At 33.2% G+C, this 19,267-nt stretch overlaps 2 protein-coding genes across 5 annotated transcripts; both read right to left on the bottom strand.

Annotated features, from left to right (window-relative positions):
• Nucleotides 1-3,784: 3,784 nt before the first annotated feature.
• LOC133806584 (uncharacterized) lies at nt 3,785-4,805 on the bottom strand. The gene is made up of 4 exons (XM_062244674.1): nt 4,754-4,805; nt 4,360-4,489; nt 4,144-4,231; nt 3,785-4,033 (listed from the first exon to the last, which is right to left on the bottom strand). The coding sequence occupies exons 1-4, from the start codon at nt 4,803-4,805 to the stop codon at nt 3,785-3,787; spliced, it is 519 nt and encodes a 172-aa protein (XP_062100658.1).
• Nucleotides 4,806-12,680: 7,875 nt separating this feature from the next.
• LOC133803424 (uncharacterized) lies at nt 12,681-15,341 on the bottom strand. 4 transcript variants are annotated; one of them, XM_062241469.1, is made up of 3 exons: nt 14,872-15,338; nt 13,291-13,483; nt 12,681-13,006 (listed from the first exon to the last, which is right to left on the bottom strand). In XM_062241469.1, exons 1-3 carry the CDS (start codon nt 15,008-15,010, stop codon nt 12,919-12,921), a joined length of 420 nt encoding a protein of 139 aa, XP_062097453.1. In that variant the 5' UTR covers nt 15,011-15,338; the 3' UTR covers nt 12,681-12,918. The 4 variants fall into 4 exon arrangements, 1 of the variants encoding a protein (XP_062097453.1); XR_009877938.1 differs by lacking the exon at nt 13,291-13,483 and having other exon boundaries at nt 14,872-15,341; XR_009877937.1 differs by lacking the exons at nt 12,681-13,006; nt 13,291-13,483 and adding an exon at nt 14,387-14,736 and having other exon boundaries at nt 14,872-15,341.
• Nucleotides 15,342-19,267: the final 3,926 nt, after the last annotated feature.

Raw genomic sequence — 19,267 nt, 5'->3', positions numbered from 1 at the left:
GTTGGGTGGATTTGCTTTCAATGCAGATGTTGATGAAGTTGGGGAAGCAAAAGTAGATTTTGTGTCCAATGTGGGTCTTGTTGGTGGTGAAGTCCCAACAATCCTCCCTGTTGGGTCCACCCAATTTGATTCTTTAAATGCTAAGATGGATTCACTGGTGTCTAAGCATGAAGGAATGGTTGTAGAGTTATTGGATTTGAAGGAGTATGTGAAGTCTCAATTTATTAGTGTTACTACTCTGTTGTCTGCTATGCAGCAGAAGTTTGATATTGTTTTTGTGGATGCATTTGATAAGGTAGTGTTGTTTAGATGTTGTTATGTTATTGTTCTGGTTATGTTACAACTCTGGTTTATGCATATATGTTTGTTGTTTAATGTTTTTTTTTTAAATGTAGGGTGAAGAGAATGAATCTGATGATGATGATAAAGGGAGTGGCAACGATTGTCAGAAGAAGAGGTTAACGACGAAGAAGAAGAGGATGCTGGAAAAGATGAGAGCGAGGACAAGGGGGAAGAAGGAAATTCTGGTGTAGATATTAAAGGAAAGCAAAATGAGATTAGTGGAGAAGATGATGATGAGGCTGACAGTGAAGACACTGAGAGTGACATGGAATAGAAGGTATCTACATAGCCGACTTCAGTCCACTTATGGAATCAAAATGAATATTTATTTATCGTTTTTGTTATTATGTTTGAAACTTTAGTTTTTTGTTATTTTGTTAAATGTAGTTTTTTTTAACATTGTTTTTGTTTTTTTTGGGGACTAAAAACAGGTTTAGTTATTGTCATGTTCTTGCTTTAATGTATCTATGTTGCTTGATGCATATCCATTTTTTGGATAATTATCATTGTATGGTTGTAATTATTTTATATTTTCAATACATATTTTCTATTTTGGTCATTGTTATTGTCAACTTTTTTTGTGTGCATAAAGTTATTTCTTCATTGTTATTGTTATTATATATTTTAAGTATGTACAATTTTCTTTTTATTTTTTCATTATTGTTGTTTTATTAATGTTGTAGTGTTGAAATTTTGTTAATAAAATGATCAATTTCAGTAAATGTATTTTTCTGTTGTTGTTTTTACAAGTGGATGATGTTGTAGCAAATGTATCTGATGTTGTGAAACCTATGAAGGAGCGTGAACTTGATGCTTATAATGAATCTATGGATTTTGGAGATGATCTAATTGTTTTGTCTAAAGAGGACATAGCTGAAAACGATGTTGTTGTGTCTAAGGATGTTATTGATGAAAAAGACATTGTTTCGGGCAAGGTAGTTTGTTTATTTTTATTTTATTTTTTAAAAAATATTTATTTTATTCCATTGTTCCTTTTTTATTTTTATTTTTGAAGGTTGCCAGTGAAAAATATTTTGATGTGTTTTTCAATGGGTTAAGTCAGCTTCAAATTGAAGAAACTGTGCTGTCTGGACTAGAGGCTGTTTCAAAAATGAAGGTTTGGGTTGTTGTTTTATTGTTGACATGTTATATATATTTTCTATTATTCCATACATTTTTCAATCCACTGTTGTTTTACAGATTCCTGCCAGTTCCTCTGCAGTTGTTGAAAGCATGGTCATTGGTGATCAATTAGGTCAGGAGGGACTTGGTGTTGTACCCGCGCAAGAGTCTAACATTGTTATTTCTGGTAGTGTTGTTGAGGTTAATGATAGTAGTATTATAGAGAAGAGAATTATGAAGCCTGGAGTGGCATTGAAATCTCCATTTCAGCAAGATTTTGTATCTTCTGGTTCTAGTTCTGGCGAAGAAGTTGAAACATTTCAGATGGTGCCTTATGTAGAAGGGTTGTTTTCGCTGGATGACAACATTGGAGAGGTCCCTAATGAGGAGCATGAGAAAGAATTTGATCTTTGGCTTCTTGATGGTCGAAATAAAAGAGTCAAGTATGTTTTTAGTATTATTAGTATTTTTTTATTTGATATTGTTCTTTTTATTTTTAATATGTTTTTTCTTTATTTCAAGAAAAATAATGTTTATTTGAAGGGTAAAAATACATTTAAGCTTGCCTTTGACTTTGGAGTTGATGCAGTGAATGATAAGGTGTGGTTCCACACACTTTCTCAGTGTGGAGAATGTCTAACACACTCGGTGAGTTTTTTATTTTTGTTCTTATATATAATTTTTGTATTTTTTCTAATGTTGGTATGGTGTTGCGCTTATGTTGTCATGATGTGGTTTATGAGAATTTATTTTGTTATTCTTTCATGTTGTTTTCAGCATATTGATGTCATATTCTATTACTTAGGAGGAAGGGGAAGTATTCAGCTTCTCCTAAGGTGAATTTCACTACAACATATTGTTTTTTTAGTGATAACATATCTTCTCTTTATGAGAAATTTTTGCAAAAGAATCGGGATGCATCAGTTCTTAACCTTAGGCATTCAGTTGCTCAGTTTATAAAAGGTAAAAAGCTTATGTGTGGTAAACCATGGATTGAGTGTAACTATGTTTGTTTCCAATCAATATGAGGAAGGAGAGCCATTGGATTCTAGGGTGTTTGAATATAAGGGAAAGGATTCTTTACATGTATAACTCGTTGAATTCTGGGCAGTATGAAGCTGCATCTATAGCAGCTATGGAGCCATATTCTGTCTTGCTGCCTTTGTTTTTTGAGTTGCTGAATTTTTACAATATTAGAAAGGACCCTAGTGCAATTTCTGTTGATTTCAAGGCTCCTTTTTCTGTTGTTAGTGTTGATGGATTGCCTCAACAAGAGGACAAGTAAGTAATGTCCTATGTTTTTTTTTATTTTTTTTATTTAATATTTTTAATGCTTGTTTACATTTTACCAATCCATTAAATGGTGTATATTTTGCAGTGATCGTCGTATTTTTTTTGCATCCTTTGCTGAGTATTTTGCTGATTGCAAGGAAATTTCATCAAGTGATTTTTTAGTTGAAGATCGTTGTTCTAGATTGGTTGGTCTTCTTTATTCTTATGGAAAAATGAAGCAAATAGAGAATGTTGCTAGTCAACCTAAACTTCGAAAGAAGTCTCCTAAAAAAGTTAGTAAAAAAGTTGGAAGAAAGTGCAAAAAGCTGTGTTTGAAGGATTGATGGTTGTGTTTTTTTTGTCGGCGACTTTGTAACAACTCTTTAGCAACAATAGAACAACTTCAAACATTGTGTTTTATTGTTTATTTTTTATTTTTTATGTAATTTCAATTTTCTAAATAATAGTCTAGTTTATTGGTTTATTTTGGTAATAGTTATCTTGTTGGTCCTATTTCCTTTTCAATATATTTCCAGATTTTCATCTTTCTATTCTTTGTCATTTTTTTTTGTTTGACTATTTCAACTATATAGCAACAAGACAACAACATCCTCATAATATAAGCAATTATGTTTTAAAAAGAATAACTGGTCATCAATAATTATGACTTAATATCAGTATGATGCATATGTCCCAAAATATATAAAGACAATAAAATGAAATCATTTTAAAACAAGGGAGCAACAAGAATTAATCAATTTCCTTCCAATGTTTAAGTGTTTGAAATAAAAAAATTGAAACCATGTTATTTATTTAGGTGATTTGATAAACTAGCATCTTTTTTTGTGTTGCTGTATTATTATTCTCAACTTCTTAGTGTTCAGGTTTGACATGTCTTCCTATTATGACCTCTTTGTCCACACTTGCTGCACTTGTTCTTCTTTTTAGATTCCCAAGCAGCTATAATTCTTCTATTCTTTGGTCTTCCAGCCTTTACTCTTTCAAATGGAGGCAACACTATGATGTCTTTGAAAAAGTCTAGTAATTCTCAATGTTGTTGTTTCCCTACTGGATACACAATTGCATTGTATGTTTCTAACCATACTTTTGTTGTGTAGTAATGTGAACAATAATCGTAGGGGTCTATGTTCATCTCCTTCATCACAGCAAGAGCATGACCACATGGAAATTCATCATTCTGAAATCTATTGCAAGTGCAAATTCGTTCTTTAAGATTTACAATCCATGACTTATCTTCTTTAAATACCTCAAAAAGATATTCATTTTCTGGCTTTACCTGTATTATAAGTTGTATAGGTATAGTGGCAACATTAGAGCAACACAATAGCAACAATAATGATTGGCAGCAATAATTGGAAAAAAAACTAAAAAATTGATCAATCTTACAGTTAATCTCAAAGAGTATACGAAGTTGTTGGTGAGTGCTTGTTCTGCAACTGGTGTCAATCTTGTCATTGTTTTTTGAGCTAGTTTCCTATTAGTGTATGTCCAATCTTGGAGTAATCCACACAAACACTCCAAAAGTGTTGTGACAGGTACTTCTCTAGCTGCCACAGTGGCGCGTTAAGTGACTCAACAATATTGGAAGTCATTACTGAGTACCTTTTTTTTTGGGAGTAGAATCTTGACCATTTATGATATCCAATCTTCTGTAAATAAGACCTTATTCGCTTATCCAAGTTGTCAAGCTCCTTCATATGATATTTGAATTTCTTTTCTGTGTACACGGTTGCTGCAGCAAAGAAAGGTACACTATATTCATTGGCATGTTTCTTGTAGGTTGTTTTCAGGTTGCTTAATAGGTGGAACATGCAGTAGCCATGTGTTATTTATGGGAAAACTTTGTTTGTTTGTTTGATTATGCTTTCATGTCGATATGATATTATACACTGGTCTTCTCTAACTTCACATGCTTCTCTTAATTTTGTGAAAAATCACTCCCATGACTTGTTGTTCTCAGAATCTGCTATACAAAAAGCAAGTGGGAATATTTTACCTCCTGCATCCTGTGCACAAGCAGAGAGCAACGTTCCTCCATATGTAGACATCAAGAAAGTGCCATCAACAACTATTATAGGCTTGCATTTTTCCCAGCCTCTCTAAGATGCATTCAAGGCCATGAATAGAAACAACGAACTATCATCTTCTCCTTTTTCAATGTCAACTATAGTTCTAGGGTTGGTTTTTTGTAGCATGTACAAGTAACTCGGTATGAGATTGTAAGATTCCTTTGCATTTCCTCGTAATTCGTTGAGCGCATGTTCCTTACTTCTCCATGCTTTCATATAATTCATCTTTATACTGTATCTATCATTCAAGTCACCTCTGATGTCTACTGAAGTGCATGTTGTTTTCAGGTTGAGGAACTTTGGCTTTATGTAGTTGCCTATTAATTTTGATGTTGCTTGTCGTTGATCATCGAATCTGATTTCCAAAGAGCATGTGTGTATTTTGTAATATTTTCTGACGATGAATGCTTGTGTTGTTCCATTCCTTGATGCTCTTATGGAACACTTGTAGTTTTTGTCCAAACAAATAATGTTGTATTCTCTAAAGCATGATTTAAGCACCTTGTATTGGAAGTGGTTTGTTATTGCAAAGTAGCTGAGAACACTTTTTAGTGTTGCCTTGTCTTTGCAGATCTGACCAATTTCGATTTTGGGATCGCAGAGGTTTGTGATTACAAGTGAATCTACATTGTCAAGCAGCAGGCCCTTATTCTTGGTGTTCTCTAGTTGTTCCAACATTTCTGTAGTGACCAACTTTGCATAGTCAATGAAGTCAAATGTTTCATTAATTTCTTCTGTTATTTCACATTCTTGTTGCTCTATTGTTGATTTTGTTGTTCGTGGTCCATTCTCAATCATCGTCAGTTCTGCAGTTATTGTTGGCTCTTTATATGCGTAGAATGGAATTTGATTTGATGTTGTTGCCATGTTGTCTACTGTGTTCACACACAGTGGATATCTTGTGAAGTCAGACTCGTTCATTTTCTACTGCAAGTAGAAAATGAGACTTGCATCATCCACTATTTTGAGGGGTGGGTAGTTGTCCTTCACTTGATACTGTAGTTGCATTTGTGTTGTTGCAGGGTTGCAACGTAACTGCAACAACAATGTATACACAAGTTCTTCATCTTTGCAATTTCTAGGTATCGATTCCCCATTAGGTTCAAAATCAACATAATTCTTGTTGTCATCCCATTTTCCGTTGCTCTGAATCAGTATTGGTATTGTTTTCATTTGCTGAAATGTTAAATAGCAGGGTTATTATATGCAATAACTTACAAACAGCTGTAAAACAACGTAAGAGCAACAAATAATATATATAGTCTAAATTCTTCAATCAATTTGTTAGCATAAATATCAAATATATTTTTTTAGCATAATTGGATGAATAATGAAGAGAATCTATATGAAAAATACATACCTGGTTATGATGTTTTAATGAGATTATGTAATGACCCAACTACTCTAGACTTTAGACCATTACTAACTTCTATACTAATCTTACGAAAACATACATTTGAAATAACATATCTTTATTTCAGAATTGTAAGGTAAAGGTTTTAAACTATATAAAATTCATAAGTAGGACATTGGGATCCCATTGTTTGAAACAAAACATAACCTTGACATAATGAAAACTTAATTAAAACTTATTACAACCAATTGCGGAAAAATACATAGAAAACCATAATTAAAGAGACTTCATCCTCGAATCGAACTCTCGGTCCATCGATTCCATCCCGCCTCAATACACATCCCTAAGCTTCAAAGAACCTTTCCCACCACCAAAGCTATTTTCCTGCACATATAAACATAAAGGAGTGAGCCTAATGCCCAGCAAGGAAAATCTAACACATAAATCATATACATAAAATTCATAACGTATATAATAAAACATATCATAAACATATGTCACACATACTATAATGGCCATTATTACTTGGGGCTCGTAAACTAAACAAGTCATATGCCCATTAGATTTGTGGGGCTTGCTAGCTAAGCAAGTCATATGCCCATAAATTTATTGGGGCTTGTTAGTTATACAAGTCATATGCCCAAGTCTACAACATACATAACATAACACATAAATCATAAGTTAATATAATACATAAATCATAAGATAACATATAGCATAACATATAATATTCTATCCTATTTTCCTTACCAAAAAAAATACAGGGATATGTGAACAGGTTTGGGACCTTGGGACACTCCTAAAAACCATCAGTGAAAGGGTGAGTATACTAAAGAAAAAGGGATGAAAAATAACGAAAGAACTATTCCATCGAAAGATACTTACCAAGAACCTTATGTTCAAGATCTTAGATTTCCTAACCTAGAATAAAGAATAGAGTTAGGATTTTGAGTAGAAAAACTTATAAGAACTTAAAAAAAATAATACCAAAATGAACTAGAATTTGGAATGCCTTGAATGCTTCTATGATCGATCTAAACCTCGAACCGAAATGTTCTATAAACCTAACTTCCCAAGTGTTTGATAAGCTTATAATCCCCAACCCAAGTGTTTAAGCACTCAAAAATAACCTAGCAGCTTGTAGCCTCTGAACTTAGCTTGATGAATGAATAAATGGCTAGGTACTAGGTCTTATTTATAGAGTTCAAGAATGAAAAGATCTTCATTTAACTTGAATAAAATAATGGCCTTTTAAGTGAAAAATATTTGAATTATCGTTCAGCAGAGGCTGAAGACTCGGTCAGAAAAATGCTGGGCTTATCAAGAGGTTAAAGATTAAAATGAGAATGTTTTCAAAAACATTTAAAAATCCATCAAAGGAGCCGATATATCGCCCTTAGTAGGTGATATATTGCTTGGGCCAGTATGCCCGAGGCTCGTCGAGGTGATCGTGCGAAGTTACGTGTTTTTCGTATCCCCGTATTGTGATATATCGCCCCCTATAGCTGCGATATATCGGCATACGCTGAATATTTAAACACGAAATTGCACATTTTCAGCTTAATTTGAATTGAGTAAATAGCCTTGACTAAGTCCTCTAACGTTTTCAAAGCTGCTGACAGACCCTAGGATATTCAAATATTAATCTTAATAAGTTTATTCCTTAAAAATACTTAATTATCATTAAACATACATATGACAAGTGTTACTATCTTATTGGGTCTATCTAAACCTTATAATATAATAAATATCACCATCAATATCAGTCATATTAATCAAACCTTAGGTTAAAATTAATATTCTTAAACTATAGGTTAAACTTATAAAATCTACAAGTGTTACTACGAGTGTCCAATTAAATCTCGGTCTGAACCAAAATCCCCAGTCATAAAAATACTACAACTATTACTATTATTACTACTATCTAACTAGCTAAGTAAAGTTCTTGGACTCTATAGATTAATTGTTACAACAACTATTTTCCAACAATTTCTTCCTTGATCTGAATTTTTCTACAAAATTGAAGCAAATATTATGAGATTATTAAGGAAGTTTTGATGAATTAATTTTTTAGTTTTTGTTGGGGTTTTTTGCTGCTTACCTTATAGTTGACATGTTTTCCCCATAAATTGAATGTGTTTAGCCATTTTCAATATAGATGTTGTTGTCTTTTAGTTGTAAACCGTTCTGCCCATAATCAAACAGTATGCCATTGTTGTTGCTGGTTTCTCAGATCGAGATCGAGTTGTAGATGTGAGTTTGTTTTTCAGATGAGATTTGTCGTTGTGGTGTTATTTTTCATATTTGAATTGTATGTAGTTGGGTGTTGTTTCAGATCGTAATCATCTCACTACAACAATAAAGCGTATTAGTGGCGTAAGTATTAGTGGCAGACCAAGTCCGCCTGTATTGTACAGTCTATTAGAGGCGGAATTGGGGGTCTGCCGCTAAAAATAAGTGAGTATTTATAAAAATATTAAAAAATATATTAGCGGCGGACTGTGCCACTATTAGCGGCGGAGGCTTCACCGCTAATATGCCTAATTAAATGCCCGGGAACAGTTTTTAAAATTTATTAGCGGCGGATAATCACCTGTATTAGAGGTGGACTATCCGCCGCTAATAGTATTAGCGGTGGGTAATCACATTTATTAGAGGCGGGCTACTCGCCGCTAATAATATTAATGGCGGGGGAGAAACTAATAACGGCGGGTCCCGCCGCTAATGCTTATGCATACAAATCAAATTGGCACCACCTCTTCGCATCTGTTCTCCTTTCTTCTTCGCGTCTTCTCCGTCTTCTCTTCGACTGGTAGACGATTACACAGCAACATTCCACTATCTTCCAAAATATTCCACCTCTTCGCGTCTGTGGTCAGTTGTGTTTATTGTTGTTGTAGTTTTAGCTTTTTTTCAGAGTAGTTGTTATCTTTATATCTGGACCGTTGTTCTTGGTCTAGTTTAATTTCGTTGTTTTATTCACTTGAGACTATGTTTTGTGTGTTGTGATGTGATGGGTCTGTATTCTCTTCGTGTATATTTTTTCATTCTCTTTATTTCAATGAATTTGGCTCAAGTAATTGATTTTGTAATTTTCTAGAACCCTAGACCGACCACCATCTGTTACTATAAATCGGAGTGATTTCAAACCACATAAATAAGCCAAATATGAACCTAAGTCAGATTTAAGGGCTAATGTGAATGTTATCTTCCCTTCTTTTTATGAGAGAACAATTGTTGGCCAATATAATATATATGAGTCTAAAGATAATTTATTAAAAAAAATAAATATTTCAATAAATAACTATCGTTAAATAGTGTCTTCATGGAAATGGAAATGGAATACTCTCTCTGGTCTCACTGAAAACTAGTAGGCAATTATAATTCTTCATGCATTAGAAATATATTGTGCTTATACTGAAATAAGAAATTAGTGACATATATAACTTTGGTTTTGGCAGTGACTCTTTTGTGATTGGTCTTAGTGGCTGTCATTTTCATATTACACTTGGTGGCTTTAGGAATTTCAGACTATTGGCTTGGTGGGTCAGAGGTATTTTTTTATGATTTATGTTGATATCGATATTTTGGACTACTGTCATTGATGTATTTTGATTTTAGATTTTATATTTGGTACTTTGTTGTTGAATTGTTGTTACTTGTTAGTATTTTTTAATGATGAATCTGTCATTTTTGCATTATGTGGACAATTCTCTGTTTTGGCTTTGTGTTCCTAGTTTCTTTTTATTTGGAATAGTTTTTTTAATGCTGATAATGCTCTCTGATTTATTGAAAATTTAGAAGGCTTCTTTACAAAAACAATGTCACATATTTCTAAAACATTTTCTTTTCAAAATTTGGTATTTTATTTACGACATTTTGAAATCGAAAAGAAAATTATGTCACATTTTTTGTGGTTAATGTTTAAAGTCCATTATTTAAAAAAAAAAAAACTTTTTGCTTTTGAAATAAAAACGTTAGCAAAAAAACTAATATTTGAGAGGATTGACACAAAGATTTTAGATTTTGTCCCCTACTATCTGAAAAAGAAAAAAAACTCTTGCATTGAACATGTTTCACAAAAATTAAACAATAATTAATTTGTAAAATTATTATAATTATAATTTGTAAAAATAGAACAAAAAAAATTAATTAGTAGTTAATTTATTTTCTCTGTTCCAGTATGCTTGTGATTGATGGTTGTTGACTACAACCATCAATTACAGGGATATCGGCACAGAAATAATAAGTTTAAAATATTATTAATAAAATAATTAATGAAAAAGATTAATAAAATTTATCTAATTATTTAAAAAAATAAATTAGTCTAAAAGTCAAATAATAATTAATTTGCAAAATTATTATTAATATTATTACAAATTAAAAAATTATGAATAAACAAAAAGTGTATTTTTAATTATTTTTTTATTAATTTAATTAATTAAATAATAAAAGTTTGATATAATATTATTTAATTAAATAATTTAATTTAATTTGTTTATTGAATAACATTATCTAATATTAAATAGTTATAAATTACATGAATATAGAAATTGATAATTATATTTAATAAAAGTTTTAAAAATTAAGAATAAATAATAAATTAGTTTAGGAAAAAATATTAATTTGTTTATAAATAACATTATCTAATAAAACATCATAAAATAGCATAATATATTATAATATTGCATAAGATTTCAAAAATGATAACAAATCTCCTTTGTTATCCATTCCTATTCACATTACTAAAACTTACACTCTTATAACACTTTAGATGGCGATTGACAAGACTTGGACAACATTGGGAAATCATGGTTGACCGTTTTCTGCAGAGGTATTTGCCACCACAATCCGAAGGTGGTTCGTCTTCTCAGAGTAACACTGCCAATCCTGACCTTCATACACCGCCACAGTAGCAGTATCAGCCTCCTTCACAGTATCCGCACAGCAGCAGTACCAGCCTCGTCCACCGTATCCGCCACATGTGTCGTTGGAACAACCTCCTCAGTATAAAAACCAATACATTTTTGGACGCTCTTCCCAGTCTCCTCCACTATATTTTAGCTTTACCGATTTTCAAGGAGGATCGATGCAGCCTCCGCTACCTAATGTTAGGTATGGGGAGGTTGGAGGTTCGTCGCAGCAACCATATGTGAGATATGGTGAGTTTGGGGGTGGGTCGCAGCCATAGCCTCGAGATCAGTTTGGGGACCTCACTCTCGGACGATCATCACAGCCACCTTATATTCCTTCACCACCACAGCCACAGCCGTCGCCCTCACAACCACACAAAAATGTTGAAGATGAGGACAATTTCAATATTAATCTTAATGATTTTATTTAGTTATTAGTTTATGTATTTGGACTGAATTAATACTGTATTTATTTTTAATGACAATAGCGATATTAGCTAGGTTGATAAATATTAAAACTATTCACATTAATTTTAATGTTAGTTCTGTTTAAATTAATTAAATGCTTATTTTGTTAAATTTTCTTATGAATTATTTTTAAAAATAATTAAATTTAATAAATATTAATTTATTTCAAATAAAATTTAAAATATATTATAAAAACAATATTAGCGGCGAACCCCGCAACTAATAATAATGTATCTGACATATGTATTAGCGGCGGGCTATGCTGCTAATATTCGCCGCTAATAATATTATATCAATGGCGGGTGTGTCAGTCCGCCGCTAATAATCATTATTAGTGACAAATGATTTGAGGCAGGGTATTAGCGGCGGATCCCCGCTGCTAATAAGCATTAGCGGCGGATGTCACCCTTATTAGCGGCGGAGGCGCCCGCTGCTAATGTGGTCAATTCTTGTAGTGTCTGTAGCTTTGTCGTTGATTTAGGTCGACCATCACCGTTGTTTGGATTCGAAATCGTCGTTGGTTTCATGATAGAGTTTTTGGCTGCAGTTTCGTTGTTGTTTGCGGTGGAGATTGGATGTTGTTGCAGCCGGAAGTCATCATGGGTAATCCTTGACAGAGAGTATACCGTGCCGCGTGGAGAGAGAGACCGAGAAAGATGAAATAGTATTTTTGTAATTTTCAATTTTATTTTTGGTAAGAAGTAAAAAAATTCTGTGCTATAGTAATTATGTTAGTTTTTATTACTTTTTGGTCATTATAGAAAAAATCTCTTTATATATTGGGGTCCTAGGGGCATGGACCTAGCCCACCATGCCTAGGGCCGGCCTTGGGAAGGAAGAGAAAGAGTTTGAATGGTTTTTGGAGAGAGAAAGAAAAGAAGGTGGGAGGTTTTTTTAAAAAAAATGGAAGTTATTGAACATGTTGATTCTTATTACCAAGGGGAAATGCTGAAAAGTTGCATTTTCAAATCAAATAAAATTAATTTAAATTTGGAAAAACATAAAATATTAAAATACTCACCATATTTGACCACATACAAAACAAAACTAAATAAACTAATATTTATTACAATGAGGTATAAAAATAGTGTGAAAATGTAATTAGTATACATCTTATTATTATTATTGTAATTCTTATTGTTTTTTGTTATGCAAAATGAAATATATACTAGTATACGGTCCATGATGATTAAACCAACCAACTACATTTATTCGATCCACTTAGATTCTAACACTAAAAATACTAATTTTTTAATAAAATACACCAAATTTTAATAAATAAAAAAACTATATTATTATTATTATTATACAAGGTGATCTCCTTCCTATTGCACCATATCACAAATGAAATAGAAATCTATTCCAATGTGTTTGGTACTTGCATGAAGATGGGGTTGGAGGCAAGCTGAGTGGCAGATATATTGCGCACCACAAGATTGGAGTACCTGCAATTGGTAATCTCAGATCAGTAAACAACTTTTTGAACCAAGACAATTTAGCAGAGGCGTTGGCAATGGCTCTAAACTCAGACTCAGTGCTACTCCTCGAGACAACCTTTTGCATGGCAGAAGACCATGAAACAATTCTATCACTTAGGAAGACACAACACATTCCAGTACTCTTGCGGTCATCAGGGTTTGATGCTCAGTTCGCATTAGTAAAGGCAGCAAGATGTAAATTGGGGGCAAATGATAGAGTGATGCCATGAGAGATGGTCCCTCTGAGGTACCTTAGAATGCATTTAACAGCAAGCCAATGAACTGAGGTTGGAGATTGCGTGAATTGACATTCTCTATTCACGACAAAGGCAATGTCTGGATGCGTTAAGGTGAGATTTTGCAGAGACCCTATAGTTCTTCTGTCTTCAGTAGCATCCTCGAGTAATTCTCCATCATTTCGAGATAAAGGTTTGCCAACCACACCTGGAGTAAGGGCTGGCTTAGAGTCATACATGTCAATGCTATGAAGAATATCAGAGACATATTTTTGTTGACATAGATGAAGCTGTCCAGGTGACTTAGTAACTTCAACTCCACGGAAATAGTGGAGCTGAACAAGATCTCTTATGGAAAATTGCTGATGCAACTAAGAAATTTACTGCCTGTAATTATGATGTCATCTACATAGACCAAGATGAATAAGCTGTATTGAGGATGATGGAGAACAAAGTGAGACGGGTCAACCTTGGAACATGTAAATCCCCATTGAGACACTACAATTTATTTTTATTATAAGGACGAAGACATGGGAAACATAAGCAACCAAATGCACGGAATAAGGAGTAGTTAGGGGTTTTATTGTACAAAACCTGAAATAGGGATTGACCTTTTAGCACTTTGGTTAGTAATCTGTTGATAATGTACACAACAACTCTAAAGACAAAGAGCCAATAACAATGGGGTAAGGTGCATGAGCTAATAGAGCAAGCCCGAACTCGACAACATGTCAATGTTTTCGTTCAACTCGACCATTATGAGTGGAATTATGGGGACAAGAGAATCTATGGTGAATTTCATTAGAGTTAAGGAAGAAATAAAAGATTTGAATTCACCATCATTGTCAGATTGAACTTCTTGAATGGATGAGTTAAATTGATTTTCTACTAGAAGTTTAAAATGTTTGAACATTGGGAGGGCTTGGTCTTTTGTTTGAAGTGCATAAAGCTAGGTAAATCTAGAAAAGTGATCAAGAAACAAGAGCAAATAGCGTGAGCCATCAGTGACAGGGATAGGGGAGGGACCCCAAATATCAATATGAATGAGTTGCAAGGGATGAGTAGCACGAGAATTAGAAAGTGAAAAAGGAATTCTGTGACTCTTAGCTAATTGACATGAAGTGCAAATCTGATTTTTATTATAAGAAAAAGATTTATTACATTGCTGTAAAACTACATTTACAATTTCAGAGTGGACATGGGGAAGACCCACATGCCATATTGCAACAGAATTTTGAGTTACACTTCGAAATTGAATAGGGAAAGTAGAAGCTTTGGTAGCTGAAGTAGTGGAGGAAAGATAGGCACTTTTGGGATGAGAAACAGTGGACTTGTGCAACTGATTGGTAGCTTGGAGAGTTTATAGGCCATGATCAAGGGAACCTTAATGAAGAAGCTTCTTCGAATGAAGATCCTTGATTTTGTAAGAGGCAGCATAAAATTCAATGAAGACATTACTATCTATGCAAAATTTTGAAATAGAAAGAAGATTAGTGGCTAATTTAGGGTCATGATAAACATTTTGAAATTGAAAAGAATGAGCGGAAGTGTGAATATGAGACTAACCAACAGATTTAATTGACAATAAGGAATTACCATTTCCAACCGTGATGGAAGCAATAACAGTGTAGGGATCAACATGGTCAAGCGTGGAGGGAGCTGGTGTGAGATGATGAGATGCTCCTGAGTTAAGAAGCCAGGTATCATCCACAACTATTTGAGTGTTGGCCACCATAGTTGACGAGTTGGCATTAGATGCATAGGGATTGGATGTTGGTGCAGGCAGATTTGGATCAAAACGGCGATAAGATTGATATGCACCATGACCTGGTTGAAGACACAACTGGCACACAAATCTTGGTCCTGAATTATTGGTTCTTGGAGGAGGACCTTGAGAATTAGAGTATTTTTTCGAGTTCTACAAGATTATAATGAGAAAGATAGCGAGAATGTGAGAGAATGAAAGACGTTAGAGAGAGAGAGAAAGAGAGAGAGTTCGAACTGAGAGAGAGGGAGTGTTTGAATGTTAGGGGTATTTTTGTCCAAAAAATTAAAAGTTTTATATATTTGGGATAGTAACTTATGTTGGTATTTTAAAAAATTTCAGTATATTATAGTACATATACCTTGAAATTTCTCTTCCAATATTCTCTTTCTTATTTATTTATTTTTCCATTTGTCAATTGTGTTATCTACATATATTTCTGGACCTCCTCTAGAAAGAAAAGAAAAGAAAAAGAAAACCAAATATTAAAAATCAAATCTTAAGGCTTGGAAAAGGAAAGATATTGCTGACACTAAAACTATTTTGAGCCGAACACGTTTATGGCTATAAATGTTTTACTATTTCTTTTTAGGGAACATTTAGATTTTCTTTCGCATATATGAGAGTTTTAATTTTCAGAATACAAATTATACATCATAAAAATAATAACTAAAATTACTAAAACATCCCTATGTAGTAGGTATAAATAACACCATAATTAATACATGATAATTCAATATTGTACGTACATCACTACCCTATGTGTAGTAATAGATCGATGTGGTACTAAATGAGCACTCGTAGTGTCCAAACTAATAATATGACCATATATAGCTATACCTTATAAATGCTTTTAATTTGTTGTCCCCTCGATCAAGCAAAGCTTCATAGGCGCGAGAGAAAGTGAGCAAAAGTTTTAAAAACTGCTAAAGGGCAGCTTATTTCAACTTTTTTTCAAAGTGGCCTTCGAAAATAATTATTTCATTCTTTGAATCAATGATTTTCACATGCTAACTTTTTTTTTTTTTTGGATAAAGTCCAAAAACCTACAATAATCCACATTACTACTAATATAAATATATATATATATACATATTATTACGGAAATCTCTAAATTTTAATGGCCTTTCCACATTCGAGGCATTAATTAATTATAGAAAATTTAATGAAAAAATCGCTAAATCCTATTAAAAGTTGTACTTAATTCACAAAACAATTATTTTTGCAGCAAAAATTAGTTTCGCCATGGTGATCCTTAATCATTTTCTTCGGCTAAGTTAGTTCAAAGAAGAGAAGTTTATGACACAACTCAATAACTAGTTTAAAAAATTATTTAACTCATTAACTAATTTTTTTGTCCATTTTAATTTATTAAATACTTTTAAAATAAAAAAAATAAAAGATAATTTTTGACATTTTTTTTCTTAAAAAAAATCATTACCTCTTAAAAAATCTCAAATTTAAAAGCAAAAACAAAATCAAACAAATTAAACTAAAATAATAGAAAAAAATTATAGAAATATCTAATTCTATTATTATTTCATGATTTGGGGTTAGGACATAAAAACCCATTGTCTTCATTATTATGTATTATTACTATGACATTTAATTAGATTTTTTTTACAGTTTTACTTAATTTAATTTGAATGTTTACACCCTAATTTAAATTGCTCATCCTCAATATAACTTGAACTAATATTATATTAGGACAAATGTTATAACAACATACAACTTTTTATCTAAACAAATAATTATGAGAAATCTCATGAAAAAATTCCAAAATAAAACTCTCTTAGTAGCAAACATACTTCTTATAGAAGAAAGTGGTATCTCTCTATAATTTAGAATGGAAAGAAAGTCAAAGTATTTATGCACGTCTTGCTCTTTAAATTAAAAAAATTCAAAGGACAAGAGTCCATTTCTTTGACTCGTAGTACCGATAAAAAATTGATTCTACCAGAAAATAAAAGGATTGCCCCCTCGCACGTACCAAACACATTTCTTTGTTTATTTTCTTTCTCAACAAGGTAGCTAGGCACCGAATGATGTATATAATTATTATTTACCATTACAATATTAATACTATGAGTAATAATTATTAGATTTTTTTTGTAGGTTAATAATTATTAGAATTATATATATAGGCAATTGATTTTGTGTCGTACTTGCAAAAATGAAATGCGTTCCGTTGTATGGAAGGAGTGGGTCCCATATGCTTTATTGATTTTTTAATTGGGTTGAAACCTGCAGGTGAAAGTTTTGAAAGTTTTATTGACCAGTTGAGTTTTTTGTTTTATATTTTGTTACAAATTTAAAGTTTTAAAGTACAAAATGTGACATTATTATCAAATGGAAGTACAGCAGGTGGAGGGTAGTGTTAGTGGGGAGGGTATTATTATCTTAATGCACGTACATTTATGGAGGGAGATTTGTATTATATTAAAGTACATAATAATACGTACTGTGAACGTTGAGTAATACAAATGAGTACATCAGGATGAATGTTGAAGCACATTGAGTGAGTTTTGAGAACATTCACAAAATAAATAAAATGCATGCATATGACATTTTTTTATAAGGTTCAGCTTAGTGTTCATCTCTAACATCTTGTCCTTCAATGCCTCAACTGACTCCCTACAATTCTCTAAGAGGTCATTTAGTGCTTCTTGAAGGTCTTTCACCGCCAGTTCCACTGCCTCAATATGTTCCTCCCTCTGAGGACTATTGGATGTGCTTGAAAGGTTCTCCCTTCGCTCGATTGTAGTTATCCGGGCTAGTAGATTGGTCATATCTCGCTCCAGCACTGCCACGCGGTTTTGTGTGTTGTTGGTCTCTGGTTCTAACCTGATAGAGTTGAGATCTCTGACCCTCTCGTCCAGGCCATCTAGCTCTCCAATGCGCCTCTCCAGCGCTTCGCTCCTTTGAGTGTTGCTCACCATCATGCAGGGTCACCAATCTTTCTCTAACCTGGCTCTGATACCAACTGTCACGGGCCGCCAACTTCACTACTCGAATTGACGGAACATGTGACACATGTTAGCACTCTGAGCAAGCAAGTAGCCTAAAATTCACACCTGCGGCAAACAAACCCAACGGTTAGCCATGTTACAAGTCTCACACATGTAAGGGCAATGACGAAGTATGAGTAAGCACAAAGCAAGCCATCCAAGGACAACATCCCACACAACAACTAGAGCATACAACATAGGCAAGTGGCACGCGATGGCCTAACGAAGGTAACAAACATGCAACACATAGACCATAAAGAAAGCAAACACAAAAGGACATGGGTAAACATCGTTTTATTCATATAAGGCCTTGATAAAGCAAGGGAGTACACAGCTTTGGCCCCTATCTGCTGGTGGCCATGGTGCTTCCCTAAGTCACCAGGTCACCTCCCTCTATGGAGCCTTCTAGGGATACAAGGTCTTCCCAGTAACATATATGATTTTTGTGTGGGAGACATATGCATAATTACAAAATTGCCTCTACCCTACCCCATGAGGTTGCTTGGTGCAAGACTTGACTAATGATCAAGCACCAAGGCATGCTCATACATACAAAATGGCCCTCTGGAGGTGTGTCATGTCGCAGCACGCCACACTAGGCACCGAATGATGTATATAATTATTATTTACCATTACAATATTAATACTATGAGTAATAATTATTAGATATTTTTTGTAGGGTAATAATTATTAGAATTATATATATATAGGCAATTGATTTTGTGTCGTTCTTGCCAAAAATGAAATACGTTCCGTTGTACGGAATGAGTGGGTCCCATATAATTTATTGATTTTTTAATTGGGTTGAAACCTGCAGGTGAAAGTTTTGTTGAATGGTTGAGTTTTTTGTTTTATATTTTGTTACAAATTTAAAGTTTTAAAGTACAAACTGTGACATTATTATCAGATGCAAGTACAGTAGGTGGAGGGTAGTGTTAGTGGGGAGGGTATTATTATCTTAATGCACGTACATTTATGGAGGGAGATTTGTATTATATTAAAGTACATAATAATACCTACTGTGAATGTTGAGTAATACAAATGAGTACATCAGGATGAATGTTGAAGCACATTGAGTGAGTTTTGAGAACATTCACAAAATAAATAAAACACATGCAGATGACATTTTTTTATAAGGATCAGCTTAGTGTTCATCTCCAACATCTCGTCCTTCAATGCCTCAACTAACCCCCTACAATTCTCTACGAGGTCATTTAGT

The sequence above is a fragment of the Humulus lupulus genome, chromosome X (assembly GCF_963169125.1).
Source record: "Humulus lupulus chromosome X, drHumLupu1.1, whole genome shotgun sequence".
Taxonomy (NCBI): domain Eukaryota; kingdom Viridiplantae; phylum Streptophyta; class Magnoliopsida; order Rosales; family Cannabaceae; genus Humulus; species Humulus lupulus.
This window is presented reverse-complemented; position numbering and strand designations above follow the sequence as displayed.